The sequence below is a fragment of the Lepisosteus oculatus genome, chromosome 10 (genome assembly GCF_040954835.1).
Source record: "Lepisosteus oculatus isolate fLepOcu1 chromosome 10, fLepOcu1.hap2, whole genome shotgun sequence".
NCBI lineage: Eukaryota > Metazoa > Chordata > Actinopteri > Semionotiformes > Lepisosteidae > Lepisosteus > Lepisosteus oculatus.
Genome location: NC_090705.1, coordinates 39,890,276 through 39,911,051, shown reverse-complemented (window position 1 = coordinate 39,911,051; position 20,776 = coordinate 39,890,276). Strand labels below are relative to the sequence as shown.

The following is a 20,776-nucleotide window of genomic DNA, read 5'->3' as shown; positions in this document are numbered from 1 at the left end:
CGGATACTGGTGAGTTTCCCGAGTCTTCTCCGAACTTCCTTCCTGGCGACCGAGTGTAACGTTTTGATGACTTCAGCCGTGTCGCGTTTCCGTTGTCAAAGTTTCACGGCTTTCCCTGGGGGCCAGAAAGCGTGTGTGGCGCAGAGCTCCGGCTGGGGTTCGATCATGTGAATATTGTGCCCCGCTTTCAACTTGCACTGGAGGCTCTGGGTCGAGACGGTAGATGGCCGGTACAAGCAAACCGCAGCCATCCACCTGTGGATATACGAGTACACCCATGGGGTTAGGGTGGGTTTTCAGTCACAGCTCAAGAAGCAATGTCGATGGCAGCACCTGTTTTGTCGTGCAAACGCACTTAGAAGTCCAGGGTTTTGTTTAGTAATACACAAGGCAAAACTGTACACCTAGGTATAGTGATATTGAGATGTTTTGAGTTGTGTTTGCCGTTCACACATTTCTTCAGATGGCTATCTGAGCTGGAACTAGTATGTGGCGCCTTGAACACGTCCTTTTAACAGCCAGCAGAGCTTCCAGCTCGCAGGATGTGAACTAATGAACAGCAAACATTATAAACCCCTTACTCTTTCCATCTGGAAAGCGAAACCACGAAAAACGTTTCAGCTTCATTTACTCTTTGCTGAAACAAAAAAACAAACAAACGTGAACAGAAGCGAGCCTCAGGATCTCAAAAGGTGAATAAAAACAAAGCTCGGGGGCTTGTCTCTCAGGTAATGTTATGTACAATTTTATTGCAGGTATATGCACAACTGTAAGCACAGATCTATAAATACACAAAAAGTAACAACAGTGGAAACTAGAATGTTACACTCACAGGAAGGAAAACAAAAAAAAAGTGACTATTAAAAAAAGGAGACATTGACAAGAGTTTCGCCTTTCATGTCAGTAGATACATTTCTACAAGTTTCTTTCTCATTTAAGAAAAAAGAGACTACTTTTGCCACAACAGAAAAACAAATCGGATCAATGCTGACTCTTTACCTCCGGGAAACAAACTGCCAAACAAACTGACCTTGTTTTTTTTTTTTGTTTGGATCTCGTGAAATGATTGCCAATATCCGGACACGCTTGTACGCCATCGGAATCGCTCCCCCCTGGACAGGAAATGACATCAAGCACGAAAGCAGCGCGCGAGTAACGGAGGTTCAGAAAGCGCCCAGAAAAGCACGGCGTGGGGTCAGAGTGTTGGGACGTCCCGTCAAACAGAACCGGAAGGGATCAGAAAAGAGTTTACCCGTGCCCAAACAAAGTCACTGAGAAGTTAACCACCATGCAGACTTTGACCTGTGACATATTCCTAACTCCCCTTCAGAACGTACCACTGTGCAGACACCTACTGCAACACAGACCTCATTTCTGAATTCAGGTAAAACACATTTGCAACTGGCAGTACCCTAGCAAAAACTGCTCATCACACATTAGAAGCTTGTTAAATGTATATATATATATGAACATTTCTGGAGTGTCCCTGTAACCACACACCTTTTCCAGATCCACCGTTCTGAGATGGGAGGGTGCCCTTTCCTTAAAATGAACTCGGAGTTAGCCACTGTTAAAAGGCTGACAGTAAGATACCAATGCAATCCACTGAAAGCACCAATGCAAGTGAAAAAGAAGGAATGTTTCCTTGTATATCGGGTATAACCATGCAGATGTAATACCACTGAAGAAAATGAGAGGCTTAAGAGAACTTTCATGGTACCTATGCCATTTTGTAAGAACAAATGAATAGCTCGGCATCTTCTGCCCAATTTCCGCTAAACTTTTTGAGAGGAGACAGAAACACACCAGTGCTTGCCCAGTGAAACCCACTCAGGCGTTTCGATTGAAGAAAATCACAGGCATCTAGAGATGACATCCATCCACTCAGTCAGCAAAGCCTACCAGACATGCAGACTGAATAACTGATCCACAGACAGGAAATGATTCTGTTAGGGCCATCTTCCTTTTACTATGTAAGAACTTAAAATGCTTCAGGTATTCCGTAATCCATCCAGGAATCTCAAACATTTAATCATAAAATCCATAGAAAAAATACCTTAGGGCAAAATGACAAAGCTTTTCATCCCAGAATGATACTAGAACTACTTTTATTCTCCCACAAAAGCAGCCTTTTGAGTTCAAAGAAACCTGTAACTATAAACTGCAGAACTGAATCACGAGGGCAATGCGCATTTCTAAGTGACGTTTTTGCGATACGAGTGGCTTGTTTTCTTTGTTAGGAAAAAAAAATCGAAGCAAAAGGCTGTGCGAATCTTCACTTTTAATCTTCTAAACCAGCGGCTGGACATGACCTGTAAGAGTTAACGCCGACAAAGACAAAAGCCAAAACGTTACCAGACTTCGGTTTATTTAGTTCTCTGTATGGTGGTTAAGGATCCACGAGTGAGCTATTGAGTGACTGGCGTTTATTCAGTGCCAGCCTGATGGCTGTGTTGAGTGTCCAGTCTAGGAATTAGGCCATCTGCACTGCATTTAGTCTGGCGGTGCCACGAGAGAACTTTCAGCTACCAGCACGCTTTTTTTTTTTATATTACATAGGAATTTTAAAATCAAAATCGACCAGAATACTCGATAAACTGATCGGGGTTTTTTTTTTTCTCTTCTCTTGATGAGCGAACACTAATACTGTACCCCCCTTCTTCGATTCCAGACAGCTTAGTGCGACAGTTAACATGCAGATGGGATGGAGGTCCATCCGGTTAGAAATTACGGGGAGGAGAAGCACTGTCGTTAAGAGAGGTGGTGGGCGTGGCTCGGCAGCCCGATTGCCAGTGAGCCCCTGCCTCTGGCCGCTGCTCGATGGTTCTCTGCCTTACAAGCCCTGGCCCGCCATGTCTGCTGTGGGGTCGCCGCCGGTCGAGCCACTCTTAGATCGGATGATGTACAAATTCAACAGCTTCCACTGGGGGGGGGGGAGAGAGAGCAAGATTAAGGCGTTATTGTCCTAGCACAGCTCAAACTAAATGCAAACAACCCTGTGTTTCAGTAGCAGACAGATCTGAAAGACAGACTATCGGTGCACAGCAGAGCCTCCCCAACCCTGGTTCTGGAAGGACTGTCAAAAGAGTGGGATCGCTCAATCCCCGCAGAGCTGTTTGCAATCAGACAGGCGATCTGGAATCGCCGCAGTTTGCAAACGGGACATCTGACGCCAGGGAGCTCGATTCTTCAAATTTAAAATCGGTAATGCTATGAATCATTCGGTCAGCGTGCACTTGGGGTTTTGATACAAAACGAACCCCTCACTGATTCCACCGGTAAGGTCAGAGAGAAGAGGGCCGGTGGCTACTTCTGCAGCTCCATGAAGTCGGGCTCAAGCCCGCTGTGTCAAGTGCTTTCAGCCCCGTCTCTCCCGGCGCTGTGCAGGAGGAGGAGTTTACCTTGCTGCTGGACAGCTGACTCAGGTGTGGGTTGAGCTCCTCTCCGATGACGGCGTGGATCGCGACGAGGCAGAAGACGCAGGCCTTGCGCACGCTGCTCTCCGAATTGTCATAGCCCTACCAGGATGAACGGAAACATCGTCAGTTTGGGGGGGAGGGGGAAACACTGAAGCCTACAGAGGTTTCAACGGCATCATCGCTTCGCCAGTCCTGATCACCCCACACGCAAACAAATCTGGAGGCTTTCTTAGCAGACAGGAAGCAAAGGTTTCAATACACAACGTTCTGTAGTTTTCGGCCACAGTTCCAGATGACCAAGTGTTCAATTGATTCATTGGACGTTGATCGATTTTCATTTTTCTTCAGCAGAACGACGTGAGATTAAAATTTCGATTTCGATATTTAGATGCATCAGGGTTCAGGGCTTCCAGCAATCTATTTTAACCACCTCTTCCAAGGCAGGGTCATGGGGGCACCAGAGCCTATCCTGGCAAGAAATGGGCACAAGGCAGGATACACCCTGGGTGGGACACCAGTCCACCACAGGCTACACACACAGCAGGGCCACTATTCCCAGAAGCCAATTATCCTACCAGCATGTCTTTTGAGTTGTGGAAGGCTCAGGGAGAACATACAAACTCCACACAGCTAGCACTCCAGGAATTGAACCTGAGGCCCCAGTGCTGTGAGGATACAAAGCTAACCGCTTCGCCAATGTCGTGACATTCCATTCTATATGACTCCAGGAGCCGAGCTGCATACCTGTATTAATCCAGGGACGATCTCGGGTAGGAGCTGGTTGAGGGTGTCGTGGGGGACCCGGTCAATGACCTTGGTTTGCATTTTGATGGCGGCCAGGTTGATGGGGTAGTCTGCCGTCTGGATAATGGGACACAGCACCTTGATGCACTGGTCCGGGCTGATGGAGGTCGCCAGCATCGCTGCTGCGTCTTCTGCTGCTCGAACCACCTGCGCCGACATTGAAACATCCTTAGACACAGACTGGGCCAGGGCACCTTCTACAGAGCACGGGACTCCTTGAAACCGCAAAACCCATAAAAGACTTCCACAAGCAGGACAAAGAAAGGGTAAGCCCATGGGATGATTATAAACTTTATCACCACGACTCGTCGAATGTTTATCTATCCAACCAGTCAGTAAGAAGTTAAAAACCTTTACAGCTACTTATTTTACCTGCCTGAAACTTTCACAAGCAGGAGCTCACCATCTCTCCAGGCGTTGGACTATTTCATATGAACCTTAAAATATAAAACAGCAGCTCAATCTTCTTGACGGCAATCAGATACACCAGCAAGTGCCGTGACGAACGCTCGGGAGAGATGGATCTTTTTTTCAGAAAGGTTTAAAGACCGAAAATACAAAGCTGTAATTGGATTCTTTTCTTGAAGAAGTACTGGCGGACATGTCAATAAATCAAGTTCCACTGAGAAATTCCATTATTTTGCCGCTGAATTGCACTTAGCTGTTCCAGCTCCTATACAACGGATGACAAATCAGTTACTAGATAACTGAAAAGCCTTCCTTACATCTGGGTTATGCACCTTACTTGAGGTCGGATTGATGAACTAGGAAAGATTCAACACTTTTTTCTGAATGTCTTACCGATTACCTCTAACCAAGTGCATCCTTTTAAAACAACAGTAAAAAACCTAGAACTAAAATAAATTGATTAATAAGATGACTGAGGGGGGAAGGTGGAATAAAAAAAAAACAGAACCAGGCTCCTGAAAGCAGGATTTGAAATTCCGTCTCTATAAAGATCAATGCCCTGACCTACAGTGGCGTATGTAAGCACTGTACCGTGACCAGAGAACATTTCACTTGTTGAGGCTCATAGGATAATATTGATGGCACAAGCTGGCTGTGCAATGCAAAACACAACAGTGAGTAATAAAACTAGTGGGATAGTGGGAATACAGAACAGTAAAGTTTGCAGCTAGCTAGCTGCTTGAAACCCAAATGTTCAAATAGGCAGAATGGGCCCCTCATTTTTGTTCCCTTTCTAACCATGAAATCATCAGGCTTTGCCTCCCCTAACTGGGAACAGGCGCAAAACACAGTTTTCGCGCTGAATCGAAAAAAGCAGAAGGGTGACACCGCATAACACAACTCCAATCCCCGGTGACAGCGCAAGAACCTTTCCTTCCCCCGTGACCCGTGACCCGTGACCCGTGACCCGTGACCCGTGACCCGTGACCCGTGACCCGTGACCCGTGACCCGTGACCCGTGACCGACCTCTTTGTTGGGATCCTTGTGGGCCTCCAGCGTCTTCATTATGGTGAGCTCCGCGTAGTTCTTGAAGCGTGTGGGCTGCTTGCTGAGGATTTCCTTCAGCACCCTCAGAGCCAAAGCTCTGATCACATGCTGTGGGGAAAAGGGCAGCGATTCAGCCTCAATAACAACAGCACGTCGTGCATTACATACGGTGGCAAAAAGTATCATTCAAGACACCTCCCACCCCCTGAAATTGTTCAGTTTGTGATGCTTGCATCTGGACGGCGGTCCCTAGGGAAATATGAATAAAAGGTCCTTTTTATCCCCTAGCCCCTGCAAGTACTGAACACAAGTTGTTCATGATATTTTATCTGTTTGTACCAGTTTGATTTGGTCTGTGAATGCTTGATTTTCATGTCTGACGTTTTACTTTTCTTTAATCCGTCTTGATGAACCGTGTGCTTGTGGATTCCACTGCTGAAATGTGATGGTACTGTTGCGACAGGCGAAACCAAACACAAATCTGCAATCTGACTGGACGACAAAGAGAAAGGAGTCTAATTGGAGATGGGGGGGTCACACGCGTGAAGGCGTACCTCCCTGTCGCCCAGCGTCTCCAGCAGCAGCAGCAGGATGGTCTTGAAGTGCTCGTCCCACACGGCCAGCAGGTCGTCGCGGATCAGCTTCATCAGCTCGCACAGCGCCGCCTTGCGCTCCTCCACGCGCTCGTTGTGGTTGGACAGCTCCTTCAGGAGCTCCGCCACCAGCTCCGACTGGTCCAGTTTGCTGCCTGTGGGAGCCCACAGGACGGACAGGGGTCAGACGGGCCGCCCAGAACTCCAGGAAATGGAATCGGAGACGCGCAACCTCGCAGCTCAGGCGTCGCATTTAATACAGGAAACATCCCACCTTCGTACCACTCTGATACTTTATGCAAGATTATTGTCGCATGTATTATAACCAGCTTTCGGCACTAGGTGCAAACTTAAAACTGAACGTCCTCTTGGACGGGTCAGTACGGTTTGCGATATGAAGGGAAAGAGATTTCTTGCGAAATTTTAATTGCTCCACGTTGTCAGACATTCAGACCGTTTTGTAAAAAAAATATCTTCCAATTGATTCAGATGGATTAGCCGTTTTGTACGGACACTGTGAAGACGACCTGCTACCAACACCTGCCAATCACATCACAGACTAAAATGAAACCCGGGAGGGTGAGACGACTGTTTCATCACACACATCTCTTCTAGCTCACACAAGTCCGCTTTAAAAACACAGATGACCGCTCTGTGTGCGCGGCGATCAATCTGTTCTTTTTTTAAAGAAATCTAGGAAGATTCCGAGAATGATTTTTAACTTTACCAATCATTTTAATAACGACTCATTTGAATTTCAACTTCTTTTGAACACTTGAGCAACAGCCTGCATTTACACTCCATACCCTAGTAACTAGGAGGCAAAAAACTTCAAAAGCGAACTGAGAGAGAATAACATCTTCCAAGGGAACTAGGCTTTCTATCATTTCAACTCCTGCACTGCAGATAGAAAAGGTCCTTTCCAGGAGGGATGACCGATTTCTTTTCTTGACTGAAATGCTATCCTCCTCTCCCCTAGAATAACCTTTTCAAATGCCTTCCTGTCTCGGGAAGCGCAGGCCGAGCCAGGCAGCCCTCTGAGAAAGGTCAGCCAGACTCCCGACTCCCTTGACGGGCGGCAGTGCGGCCGGGAGACCCGAGACTCACCCTCGGGGAACTGCTCGGCGTCGTCGTCGAACACGGCCTCCGTCAGGGCGGTCTTGCTGAAGGCCCGGCCGTAGGGCTCGGAGTAGCTGAAGGGATTGTAGTCGCGGGAGCGCAGGCTGGCTGGCTGCAGGGGCATGGTGTTGAGGAGGGAGGTCTTGTTGTCCAGGGCGGTGCGGCCCGAGTCGACGGCGTCTCCGCCGCCCCGTGGGTCATGGACGCCGCCGACCACCTTCAGCACAGAGCACACGGAGAGACGGGATGAGTACGACAGCGGCGCGAGAGAGCCTCGCGCCGTCTCGCCCGGGGGGGGCGGGGCATTCGAAGACGCGTTCGGCAATCCTGGGAGAGTACCAGCACCCGTGGGGGGGAGGGGAAGAGTTTTTCAAGTCTGGCTGGAATGTCTTGTAAACTGGTCACGCTATTAAACATTGGCGAAAAATGGTAAAAAAAAAAAAAGTTCTGAAAAAAAAAATCAAGCAACCCCCAACCACTTCAAATTACCACCCAGAGTACAAACAGGCCAAAAATAGAGAATTCACAAGGTGCGAGGTCCAATGTCATCGGAGCAGTTTCGGACCGTCGGGACCCTTCCATTTAGAAGTACACATGGTTCCGTTTCGGGGAACATCCAGACCATTAATCATGGAAAGTGACTGTGCCTTACAGAAGTTCATGCCCACGCGTCTGCCCTGTGTTTACACCCACCAGGTGCTTGGATATTATTCCACAGTAACATCAGAAAGGTTGTCTGTAACCTGCACTTCTGAACTTAAAGACGAGGCTAAAAATACTCTTAGAGGTATTGAGCAATAACCTTACTGAAGTGCAGGCAGCCTTCTTAAAAGGAAGCTTTCGAAAATAATATTGCACACGTGACTCGATTCAGTGGGGCTTGCCTTTTTTAAAAATTCAACTATTAATGCAGGTTTTTAAGCTTTATACTCGTATTTATTATACCTATCAACATCCAGAACTATTCCCTCCCATCATCCTTGCCCGCTTCCAGTCCCGAACTTACGGCTTCTCCCTCCCCGTCCTTCTTCGACTCTCGTCTGTCGGGCTCGTTCATGTCCTCCTGACTGCGCACGCTGAAGTTCTGGATGGCCTCCGTCACTCCCCTCAGAGAGCTGTAGATGTCCTCCGAATTCATGTTTTCTGTGTCGTAGTCAAACGCAGTGCTGGGGGACAACCAATACAAGGGTCTTAACCCAGACAGACAGACAAGCAGGCCCCGCCGGAAGGCCACGATTGTCGGGGAACAGGCCCCGGAGGGCGGGCTGATGAAAGACTGATGGAGCTCTGTGGCTGGGGGGCTCCACGGTCGCCGGGAGGGGGACTCTCACCTCGGTAAGAGCTGCGAGGAGCTGGTCGGGGAGGTGAGAGGGCTGGACCAGCTGGCAGGAGAGCGCGGCGTGTGGCGAATCAAAGGGCTGCCAGTGGGGGCCTGAAACAGAGAGTTCATCACACGCGTCCAGAAGCACGTCGCCTCGAGCCCTAACCTGCCTCTAGCGTTCCACGCCTGCCCACTACAAGGACACAGCATTTTAACACGCGCCCCGCCCTTCGCTCAACGAACAGCTCTCCTGGAGCTTCTGGCTCGAATGGAAAGTGTGGGGCGGAGAGGCGACATGCGATGGTGCCATCGTTCCTTCCCACAATGCCAAGCGCCGTTTCCTGGGTTTCCCACCTGAGCCGAGTTGCCGCTGTTGCGCAGGTGGTTCTGCAGGAGTTTGGTGGCGCCGTCCTGAAACGTTTTTGGTAACGCGGCCAGCAGCATGGTGAATTCGGGGGTGTTGAGTTGGAACAGGGAAATTAAAACCGCCTGGGCAGCCTAGAACACAAAATCACAGACCCGTTGCTGTCCATTCTAGACAAAGTCTCCTCTCCTTCACCAAACTGGACACTACCGGTCCCTTCATTCACAAACTGCATTTCCGACACTGGGGCCTGAATTGGTCATTTGAGGTGGAAACACGGAACTCCACCCACAGTTTTAACATGACTCAAGAAAATGTAACTGGGGAGGGAAAAAAAGACAATTCAGGTGGGGAAAAATCTAAAGGCTCTGCAAATACACAGAGAGATGAGAAACAAGCATAGCACAACTAAATGAAAAGTTTGACTAACTTTCTTGTTAGTTTAAGTACGTCTCAATTGCAAAAACAGCAACAAGCAAAATCAAAGGGAGATCTGGACAAGCCCATTCATTACTTATTTAAAAGAGAGGTGACATGCAGCCCTTCTCACTTACTTGATAAGGCTTGTGCAACTAGGCGAGAAAGCGAATGCAGAAATGGTGAACATTGAGGTTTTACTGTCTCTTTTTTCAAATGTCTTTGCCAGGTGTGCTCCAGGTCCTGAAGAAGATCTGTTTCCACTGCTGCTTCTATTGCTTTCTTACATTATCCTCTGCACAACGTTTTCTGACAGTGGGGAAGAGCACATCTCTCTACAGAAAGCTCCTCTTTTTGCATGAAACGTCTTAGCTGTCTTGTTTAGAACAACAACACGTGTGAATGCACATCACATGTGTATATTTGACCAGACTTTATTTTGTTGGTCTGGTAGGGACAATACTGACTACTTGCAAGAAAAAAAATATGAAAAACACTCCCCTGCCCCCCCCCCCCACACAAAACACTCGCAGTTTAAAAAAGACCAGAGCGAACATAAAGAGTTTTCATTTTTAAAGTTTTTCTGAAGTACATGAAGGAAAACCAAATGAGGCGTTCCGGATGAAATGTCACAGTCAATGTCACGACTACAACAAACCAGAGAAACAAAACCATGTTACGGTACCAAAAACTGTTACTCGACTGGCGTCGCCTTGTATTTTAATTCCCACTACAGACAAACATTCAGGCTTTTAATATAGCTGTCCCTTGCCATCATGCAAAAACATGGCACCAAACCATACACGTATCTCACTATCAAACGCTGAAGAAAACAGCAGGAAAACTGGAACTGTGACAGGAGAAAGAATTTCCAACAGCCGGCAAGGTATCCCTCTAGTTTATGTTTGAGCGGGAAGGTTTTCGAGGACAGTACTCGGCACACAGTGTCCCCACTGTGCTCATCCAGGACTGCCAGGAGAGCCTGGACAGGAACGTCAATCACCCCCTCGTGCTGAACTGAGGGGGCCGAGCTGGTTTCAGCATCACGCCGGTGACGACTCAGACAGCTGCTGCCCCCACCTGCCTTTAATCCTGCCCTCAGACACGATGGGGAGAGCCCTAGGACTGCAGCCGTTCACTGCACTACCCCCGGGAGTGCACACACTCCTTGATAAATAACAGAAAAGAAAATGCTATACCCCAATACTACAATACTAATTAGAATGAAACCCTCCTCTAAGTGAATCAGAACCCTATATATGTTCAATGTTTCTATTACTATTAATGCATACTGGCATATATCGACCGCTCCTGAGAGAATGGCACTTTTGCATTATTGTGCTGATCTGTATATATTCATAAATATATGTATATTTAACTGTGAGGCTTGCTGGGTAGTCTGCTAATGTTAAGAAGAATCCTACCTGTGAAAAGACTCATTTCCCAGTTTTTCACAGAACCATTAGGAACGCCCAGACGAGACCCCCCCCCCCGTGAGGCGGGCTGCTGTACCTTCCTCACATCCGAGCTCTTGGGCTCCGTGGTCCAGGTGATGATCCGGGACACGGCCAGGCGCGTCTCGCTGGAGTTGACGAAGTCCGGCGCGTCCATCTGCATGGCCAGGGTCTCGATGTACTTCAGGATGGCGACTTTCACCTGCCGGAGGGGGGGAGCCACAAACACAGCAGCTTTCAGCTCCTGGGGGAGGCCGCGCGACCGATCGGCTGCGTACGGGTGCCGATGAGCTCCGCCCGCCTCGTTTCGGGGTCAAAGGTCAACGCAGCCACTGACGGGACACCCCTGCAGGATGACTCCGGAAAGGACCGCTGTGCATAAGGGATGCTTCGCAACCACTTACTGGTGGAAAAACTGTGCGGCCCAAACCCCTGCACGCCAGTTGCGATTTAACTGCCCGTGTGCCTGGCTCCTCCACAGTAGCAAGACGGAACAGAATACAGGGGCAGGAGGTTAAATGCCTCGCAGAGGTTAACAGACATGCTGCACCGTCAACCTCTTTTTAAAAAAAAAAGACACGTTCAGCTCAGACAGACACAAGCGGGTACTCCTGCAAATTCAGTTGATTGTGCTGTTGCTGCTGGCAGGTGACCTCAGACTACACCCTGAAACTGCACGAGCTCAAAGCCAGACAAAACCCCTCACCTGGGCATCCCACAGCCATCGCAAGACTCCTCATCACAAAAGCAGGAAACATATCCATGGAGGAGTGACTGAGACATGACAAGTCCAAATGCCCCTTTTAGTAGAGTCAATAATTGGAGAATTTAACAAAGTTCAGGATCAACAAAAGCCAAAATAGTATACCCTGAAGGGCTCACAACCATACTGTTCTACTAGAAATAACTCTGGAACACCGGGTATAAAATTCTGCATAGAAAAAATACACATAATCTCTCTAAAACGCATCTCCTTTTGCACAGGAACATGGAACCGAAGGCTTCCATGAGCAATTTTAAGCAATCGAGCTCTTTCTACTGTCAGGCACAGGGTCATTATAATAATAATAATAATGACCAATTTCCAGGGGCATGAAAGGTATGAGGTACAACACTCCCTAAGGCTAGAGGTATTACCATGGAAAAACAAAAAACGTTCAGTCCAGCGACATTTCACCATCTTCTTCTTATAGTGCTTCCATTTTAAATCGCCGTTTGCGTCTCTTATCTTCATTGCGCTTGCTTATCGTCTCCTTCAGAAAACTCCCCTGACAGTGCAGCTATAAAATTGCTTCCCCACAGCGACACTAACCTGCGCTGCTTGGTTCCACACTTGGATTTGCTCCTGCAGTGTGCAAGTGTGGCGCGTTGTTTTTCTGTGGCAGTGGGGAAGCAATTTTAGAGCTGCCCCGTACCTGCAAGGCCTCCGGGCAGGCTTTAGAAAGAGAGAGGAGAGGGCACGGATTATAAAGACAGGCACAGAGAGACAGCTCAGACTGCGGGGGGCGAGAAAATGGATGAAAGAAGCCGGAGAAAATTAAAAAAGGAGGAAACTCGCAAGAGGAGCCGGAGCACCCCTCTCTGGGAAAGGGGCGTGTTCAGGGCAGGGGTGCGGCTGGAAATAAAGACATGAGGCGCGCCCTCAACTGAACACAAGTATTGGCGTAGCGGCTCTGAGCTTTGGAAATTACAGGACGCAGGGAAGTCGCAGCGAATGAGAAGTAAGCATGTTAGGTCTCAAACGATATAGAAAAAACAGGGGTTAATGGGTGGCAACAATCAAAAAAATACATTCGCGTTCTTCGGAAGCAAGGTCTCGTTGTACTGTTAAACAGCGAGTCTGGTATTTAAATATTTCTTCGAGGAATAATTTTACTAACCGGAGAAATGACGTTTTTTATTCAGCGTAGCTCTTAAGGAGACATTGGCAATTAACCCCATGCCAGTTAAACGAACGGTACTGTTTTCAAAGCTCTAGGCTCCTCCTCTTGGCCTAAGAGGCAGGTGAAAGCAGGGAGCCCACTTTGCTCTGAGGAATGTAAAAAGAGGACGCTTCCCTGTGTTTGGAAACTCAACTCATGGTTGACTCCAATCTGCCATTCCTACAGAAGAACATAAGTTCAACACCCTACTTTTGCGTCTCGCCCAAGAGAAGACAGGACTATGATAACAAGGCTCAGGAAGGTCTACTGGATAGCATACTTCACCTGTCCAAAATGTCAGCATAAACATGGAGGACACCAAAAGACAAAAAGCTTCTACAATACCAGAAGACTGTTATTCTAATCAAGGTTTCGAAAGCAGTTTCTCTGGGAGGACTGGAAAAATTGGTGGGAAGGCGTGATATGAGATACAGATCTTTAGAGAGCTGTTAGTGATTTTCATGCACCGAATAGGTACAAAATGGCAGTTTAAAACTGAAGCAACAACTTAGGCTCTGGAGTTATTAACACAAAATTAGGCCCTGGAGAATTGGGACACACCAGTCACAGCAGAGTGCTTAGAATTCCATCAGGACTCCAGAAACGCTCTTATAGAGATCTCTTTCTTGGCTCTACCACATGAAACCTTCTCTGCTTCAGAAAGTTGTGCACTTAAATCAGAACTGCTACCACCAGGCTTGTACTGCCAGCAATCTGAGTGACCACAAGACAACACCCCTCCCCCAAACAAAATTCCATATTTTTGTGTTTTTTAACCAGTACATAAAGCGTGCTTAAATCTGCGCGAACAGGACTAGTCTCACAAGCAACCCTACAAACTTCTGTGTCTGGACACAGGGATGTCATCTAGAGCTTGGAGGTAATGTAAGAACCCCCAACATCCAGCAATCGAGAACTTCCTCCAGGGAAACACCTTTTAAAAACAAGCCCAAATCCCATTTCCCAAGTTTGACTTGGGATGTCTCTGCATGACAAAACAACCCGTGTGGGTGTTCATAATTTCTCAAAATAATGACCCGCACTCCCGGACTGGTTGTACTCCAGTTTCACATATGGCCCTTCACCAACTTCACATCATACAGAATGATGCTGTGTGCGATCATAACAGTCCCAAGAAAAGGGCACCGAGTTAGAAAGGTGAGAATTTCAGAGTAAATTAGCATAACGTACAACCGAATACTTCTTTGAACAGATATACCTGGAAAACAGGACCTGCAAAATCTCAGCAATTTGCAGAATTTGGGCCCGTTCATTGGCAGAGGGTGCAGGCTAACATCATAAACATTGCAGCAATCTGGACTGGACACTCATCTTTCCTGCCACACAACTGCAGTTTCCCCTCTGAAAAGCCTCAGTGTGAAAATTTCAGGAGTGTTATCTCAGTGCGCTTTGGCCCCGATGTCATCAGAGATCACCTAATACTCACGTTCCAAGTCACGTTATAGACTTGGTTTAAAATCTATTAGTAGCGTACCTGACAGGAATAGCAGTGACTCTTGAATGAATTAATTTAAATCAGTTTCCCTTCGTCTTATCACAAGACGATGACACGATCTGAGGCGGCTCAGGTGCATTTCTCAAACTCTGAACATGTGTGCGCTGCAAAACCTTGTGGTAGACCTGCATCTAAACTTTGAGACAGTGCATGCTGTGGCCCCAAACACAGTGAGTCATGCTTGTATGTTTTGGTTCAAGACCCTTCAGGAAGAAAAACGGAGAGGACCTGCTTGCTGCAGCATTGCTGCACACAGCCGTTATTGGTACCAACCTTCAGATTAGGTGTCTGAGTCTGGTCCACTGTGAACCTCATCAAAATGTTAAACTGCAGATCATTAGGAAACGACTCCCTGCAATCAGAGAGGTGGCAAGTTTATTCAGAAAGCCTTTCCATTTCCAATGGAGGATGAGGTTGTGGATGCCTTCAGAACTCCTGCAGAAGCAATGCTGATAGGATGGTCTAGACAAACACTGAAAAATGGCAGAGTGAATGACAAATCCCACTTCATAAGAACTACTGTGAAAAAGTTAAGATCATTTAATCAAGTGTTGATAAAATGCATTAGACTAATGAACAGTGCATAAACGGACCCGGAAGCTGAAACTACTCTACTCTGAAATGTACTCTAAAAGCTAAATAACATTGGTAATAAGTTTTAATTTTAGGAAGCAATCACATCTATTTGGTACACATTTTTATTTCATTCAAGACAAACGACGTTTACTGAAAATGTCCTAAAGAATTTTACAATTAAGAACATTTACAAGGCACCTTGGAAAAAAGGGATAAGTCATGACCCTTGAAGTTGCTACTTTTCTCAAGTTAACTTTACGTGTGGGATTTTGATACACCTGCAGTTTAATAATCTCGGAAAACCATTTGCCATACAGCAAAACTGGTAACTGCCGGGAGTTTGTCATTAAGAACTATTTTTAAACACAGGATTGCTTTTGATCTAATGTAACTAAAATAGTCACATCTTATGAATGTTAAACCATTGAAGTCAAACACAAATGAAAAACAAACCTAAGGGGTCATTTGTAGGTCCTGATCACCAATAGTCCTTGACCTGCTAAGGTGGCGTTAAGTAAATCAAGGACGAGAGATAATTAGGGTCTGTGAAATCACCGATCCAGAAGTACCAGTCAACATGAAAATGCTTTTGTTGCTACAGGTTCAAGGCTTTTCAAAACATCCACATAGACAGAACACAATTTACCTTGTGACATCCAAAGCTTTCTGGACCTTGGCCTGTACGGACCCGAGCAAGTCTGCCCCCATCTTCTTTAAGAGCTGGGTTAGCAGCACAAAGAGCCAGTCCTGGAGATCCTCCTTGTGGACCTGGATGAAGTCAACCAGCGTTTCCAGGAACATGCTGAACACCTACGAATGAGAGCCAGGAGCAGACATATTGACTGGAGGAGGGGGGGCAGTTCGGACAAGCTGACGAGCGGCCCGTGGGGCAGAGGTGCTGTGCAGCAAAGCAGGTCGGTCTAGAAACACGGGCAAGGATTTTCACTGCCATGGCGTCTCCTACTCCGAATTACCACTGTTAGTCGTCTGCAGAAAGATTTTGAAATAACGCATTACATGCAGGAAAACAAAAACGGCAAACGAGAAAAGGGGAGCCACCATGATGTTTGGCGACAACAGCAAATCATGCTCTGCAGCCGGACAAGATGCAAACATGGCTCTGAAAGACCAACTGCTCTGAGACTTTCAAACACCTGCACAAACGGCAACCACTGTTTTCCACTTCCCATTGAACAAATTAAGATTCATAAAGGCAGGACTGACACACAGGGGGAAAAAAAACTATATTTAGAAAAGGTTGCCATGTCTGTTGCAGAAACTGTCCCTGTATTTGTTTTACCAACAAGCCACGGACCCTCAATCTGTTTAGACATGCGATGCCAAACGTGTGCTTGTTGTTGCTTGCTGGAACGCGGTGTTTTTATGGACACAAAGCCACATACCACAGCCAGGGAGACGGCTCTCGGAAAGGCTCCAAAGTGGCCCGGCCGGTAAAGGCTCTTTGCTCGGATTACAGGCCAAGACCCACAGACCAGGTGTCACTGGTTCAAGCCTGTCGGCCATAGACGTTACAAGCCGAGCAGCTCTGGGGTGCCCCTGCGCCCCCTGCACGTGCCAGCTTCCTGCAGTGAGAGATGCGCTGCTCCTCCAAACGGCGCCACCCCTCCTGCACTGCTGAGGCACGTCGAAAGGCAAAGGGCTCCGACGGGGGGGGGAGTGTCAGAGGAGCTGTTGGTAGGCTTCACCTTACACAACTGGCAGGTTCAGAATAATAACCGTTGAATTAAAACCTTTTTCTCGACTGGCTGCTATAATCGCCTGGTATAAGCTTAATGTTTGTTAAACGTATTTTCTCCTGCCCTGTTTGTGATGTTAAACTACAATAGAGTGTCATCACATACAGTCGCCTTGCTTTAGTTTCCCAAATGCCAAATACCCTGCAGCTCCTATTTTAGTGTTTTAGCAGGAGTAACTAAATCTTTACACATAAATTAAAATAAAACCACTTTATTTTACAAACACACACACACACATTCCGTATTCATGATAAATTGCACCAAACATCATTAGATACAGTTATTGCTCCGATCTATGAAATGTCAGTGTATTAGTAAACAATGCACACTCTATACAGAGTGTTAGTAATGCTTTTTGGCCCACAACATTTCATTAAACCACAAGGGAACTGCAGGCGCAATCAATCAATTAATCAATCAAGATGATGAAAATAAAGTTAATTCTGTAAGCATGCAAGGGACAGGTCCCCAACAAATATTGAACAAACTTACTCTCTACAGAGAGTTCCAACACAGGGGAGGGCATGCAAAAGAGAAATAACACCAATTAGTGTCCAGAGTTTCCAACCCAAGTCCATCCGACAGTCTTCAAATACAAGGCAAATTCCTGTGGGTGCTTTGAGGAGTTAATGACCGACAGTGTGAGGTACTGAAAAGCATCAAGAGTTTCTGATCAAAACAGATTGTCATTTTAAAGGTTTTGTTCATCAAAAGAAGAAAGAATAGCCAGAGTCACTGTGAGACCACCAGGACTGCCTTTTAAACTCTTGGTATTAGAACACAGCCAAGAAACTGACACTGAGTGGCACACAAACTGGTCTTGCAATTGTACACATTGTCAGAAAACCACTCAATCTCAGTACATTGGTAATGTCAGAAACTGCAACAGCAGTTGTAATATTTCTCCGTCTCTGTAATATTTTGCAGTCAAGACCGGCAGACCACATTTCAAATGAATCAAAGTAGATTTCAGATTATTCTGAAGAGACGTCATGAACTCAGAAATAAGACTGTTACACTGGTTTCGAAGTTTTTTTTTCCATCAGAATGTCAAAAGGCTCTTTTGTTCTAGCAGGAGTTTAAAAAAACGTGCTGAACCTGACCGACGACAAACACTGTGTGAAATGACAAAAGTAAAAAACATGTAACACAGTACAACTGGACTGTAAGACCAGTAACACTTTATAATTATGTTCAATAATAAATTAGCCCTTTATTAACCCCTCACAGATACATATTACATAATGTATTACAATAGTAGGCATGTTATAATGCAGTTAATATTTGCTTCTACTGTCTTCCTAAAATGTTGCATTTTATAAATGCTGTATATGTAAATCCTAAGCTTTGTTGTGTGATAATTTACAGATTTTAATGCTGTAAAAACATTTCACGGGATGTGTGATGACTAATGTTTATACATATCTGCAACTAGCCCTTTATTTGGAGTTACTATGGATTCATGCTTTTATAATATTTACTAGATCTGCTATTGTTTATTATTGAACCCTATAATAAAGTGTTACCATAGTAAGTTTCACTAAAGTCACCAGATCACATGACAGCCTTGCAAACTTAATTCCACTGGGAAAGAATTTCGACAGGTGTCAACTGCTGCCTCATGGAAATATTACACAACAAAGAAAAAAGCATTTCTGTTTCGATTCGTAAAATACACACTAACGTGAAACGCAGGAGGAAGAAACAAATCAGGCAGAACGGGATATTTTAATTGAAAATCAGAAGGTATAAGGTACCTTGCTATGCGGGTCTGCAAACATTCTCGTGAAGATTTCACAAAGTCTTTTCAGTTCAACGCGGCTGTAAAGAAGAAAAACAAAACAGATTAGGCTATGACAGCAATAAACCCAGATGATTTACAGACACCCCTCTTTTCGTCGACACCCGTATCTTAGGAAGCGTCAGGTCTCTGTCTGGTGCCTGTTGTAACGATGTGTTTGGCATAAACTCATGAAAAACGTCCTCACAGCCGATGTATTACTCATCCGCTGTGACCTGGTAAAAAAAAAAAGCATGGCATTCTAAAGAGATGCAAATAAGATGGGTAATGGGTCATGTTGTACCTATGAAGCCTCAAAATACCTTTTTGTTTGTGTAACTCGGCCTCTCTGATGTTTAACATTCTCCAGCAAGTAACTGAGCTCCTCCACAAGTAAAAGACCATGCCAACAGTATAACCAGGTACAGTTTTAAAGCACACAGCCACAGCCACTGAAATAGACCAATACACTGTTTTTTGGCTCTTTTGGGGCAAAATGGCACTAAGTGTCCCACTGCAGAGCCATGTGCATGTTTTCCAAGTTGGAGCGTATCGCACGACTCGCACTAATTCTGATGAGGCACAAAGGGAAACGTTTATTTTAATTCCAGATCCGGAGCTCAAGTGTGCTCAGGTGAGGGGGTGGTATTCGTGTCCGGTGCCATCCTGAGAAAAGTTCCGCATAAAATGAACCACTGAAATCGGAGATTCCGTGTGGGATGAGTCCCAGTGCACGACTGTCACGCCAAACCACAGCCCCCGAGAGCGCGGAAGCTGGAAGTGACAGGAAGCTTTAGCGACTTGGCCGCACTACAGCAGGTCGCCCAGTGGGCTCATGAGAGATGTAGCTCGCACAGGCGACGCAGGCACCTCTGATCCAGCTAGAACCAGAGCAGGGAGCTGCACCAGAATACGCTGGCGGCACAGGAACGGGGGGAGGTTAATGCCATGCTGAAAAACCGAAAACATTCCACCTGCAGAGCCCACCGCGTGACGCACCTGAAGAAGACTTGGGAGACCGAGATCTCGTTTCTCCTTTTTAATTTTTCAGCCCGGAATTAACCTTCAGTTCTTCCCTAGACCTGTACCTGCCGGCTTTCCGCACCCTGCTCACCCACGATCCGACTTAGCCCAGACCCGGCCGGGGCAGCACGTCCCGGGACCTCCTGCCGCTGGGAACCAGCAGGACGGGGTCACACAAGCCCACCCGGAGTCAGGCCAAGCGAGCCCGGCACTGACCTGAGCGTCCTCTGGTTCCGGAGGAGGCTCTGCAGCCCGAGCAGGCCCTCCTTCCGCTCCGACCAGTTGGAGCTGGCGCAGCGGTTCAGCACCTCGGCCACGTCCTCCGTCTGCCGCATGTAGGTGGGGATGCTGCCGTTGCGGGAGCTGTAGGAGCGCTCCGAGCAGGCGCTGGAGGCGTCGCTGTTGGCGTCGTCGTCCGAGTACATCCCGAAGGTCTCGTACCGCCTCCTCGCGGGCTTCTTCTGCCGGAGGCGGGGAGGCGTGAATATCCCCCACTCGCGCCCACAGGCACACGACAGGAAAAACTCAGGGCTTTGGGGGGGAGGCTACTGCCTTCTGCAATTTTAACGCAGACGGCCGAAAGCTCAACAGGCTCCGGAAAATCCCGCGAATGGAATTCCGGCTTGAGCCCCACAGGGAAGGATCTATTGCTAGTGGCTCGTCTTCGGTTATTATAATACACTCTTCTTTTAAACCCACCGATCACCTGTCAAAAACGCTACCATACTAAAGCCAACTGAAAAGATTAAAATAAGATGTAGCACTGCACACAAGAGGAATTCACACCCACCACAGATGTAAGATTAAACAGCTGCATTGCGTTGGACACGGTCTCTAATTAAATGGGCAGCAATATCCCGAGAACAAGGCTCAAATAAGAAGTCAGAATGACTGAATGCAATCGAATCTGCCAAAGACAGGCAATCCAGGATTCAGGTCCAAAATGGTTTTATCCCCCCCCCAACTGCATGAAAATAAAGCAAGAGTGGGAAAAAGTCAAAGCTCTACCTTGCTCCTCATGTCTCCTAACAGCTGATAGCACAAAAAAATAGAATCAAAGACGTTAGAACAGCTTAAACCAGAGTGGATGAAACAGCAACAAACTTCGGTAGCGCCGAGACGTGACGAACCAAGACGGACCTCTTTCAACACGGAAAGCACTCGCAGAGGAAGGTGGCGAAAAGGTCTGAATGAGGCACTTGCCCGACACAAATACAAAAACCACAAGAAGGACAGACGGGAAAAGGACTGTGCT

General features: G+C 46.9%; 1 protein-coding gene across 23 annotated transcripts in view; it reads right to left on the bottom strand.

The window, feature by feature from the left end:
* Positions 1–729: 729 nt before the first annotated feature.
* clasp2 (cytoplasmic linker associated protein 2) overlaps positions 730–20,776 on the bottom strand; it is a 102,748-nt gene continuing 82,701 nt past the window's right edge. For 12 of the 23 annotated variants that reach the window (XM_069195182.1, XM_069195192.1, XM_069195183.1 and 9 more), the window contains 14 exons: positions 19,738–19,982; positions 18,476–18,539; positions 15,608–15,771; positions 14,659–14,737; positions 11,006–11,149; positions 9,067–9,210; positions 8,723–8,823; positions 8,398–8,557; positions 7,380–7,608; positions 6,234–6,427; positions 5,659–5,787; positions 4,164–4,370; positions 3,402–3,518; positions 730–2,923 (listed from right to left, as the gene is read on the bottom strand). In XM_069195182.1, the coding sequence (XP_069051283.1) occupies positions 2,834–2,923; positions 3,402–3,518; positions 4,164–4,370; positions 5,659–5,787; positions 6,234–6,427; positions 7,380–7,608; positions 8,398–8,557; positions 8,723–8,823; positions 9,067–9,210; positions 11,006–11,149; positions 14,659–14,737; positions 15,608–15,771; positions 18,476–18,539; positions 19,738–19,982 (2,067 nt within the window). In that variant the 3' untranslated portion in view covers positions 730–2,833. Of the gene's footprint in view, positions 2,924–3,401; positions 3,519–4,163; positions 4,371–5,658; positions 5,788–6,233; positions 6,428–7,379; positions 7,609–8,397; positions 8,558–8,722; positions 8,824–9,066; positions 9,211–11,005; positions 11,150–14,658; positions 14,738–15,607; positions 15,772–18,475; positions 18,540–19,737; positions 19,983–20,529; positions 20,554–20,776 lie in introns of all 23 variants that reach the window. The other 11 variants (XM_015356893.2, XM_069195184.1, XM_069195193.1 and 8 more) reach the window with 1 other exon arrangement.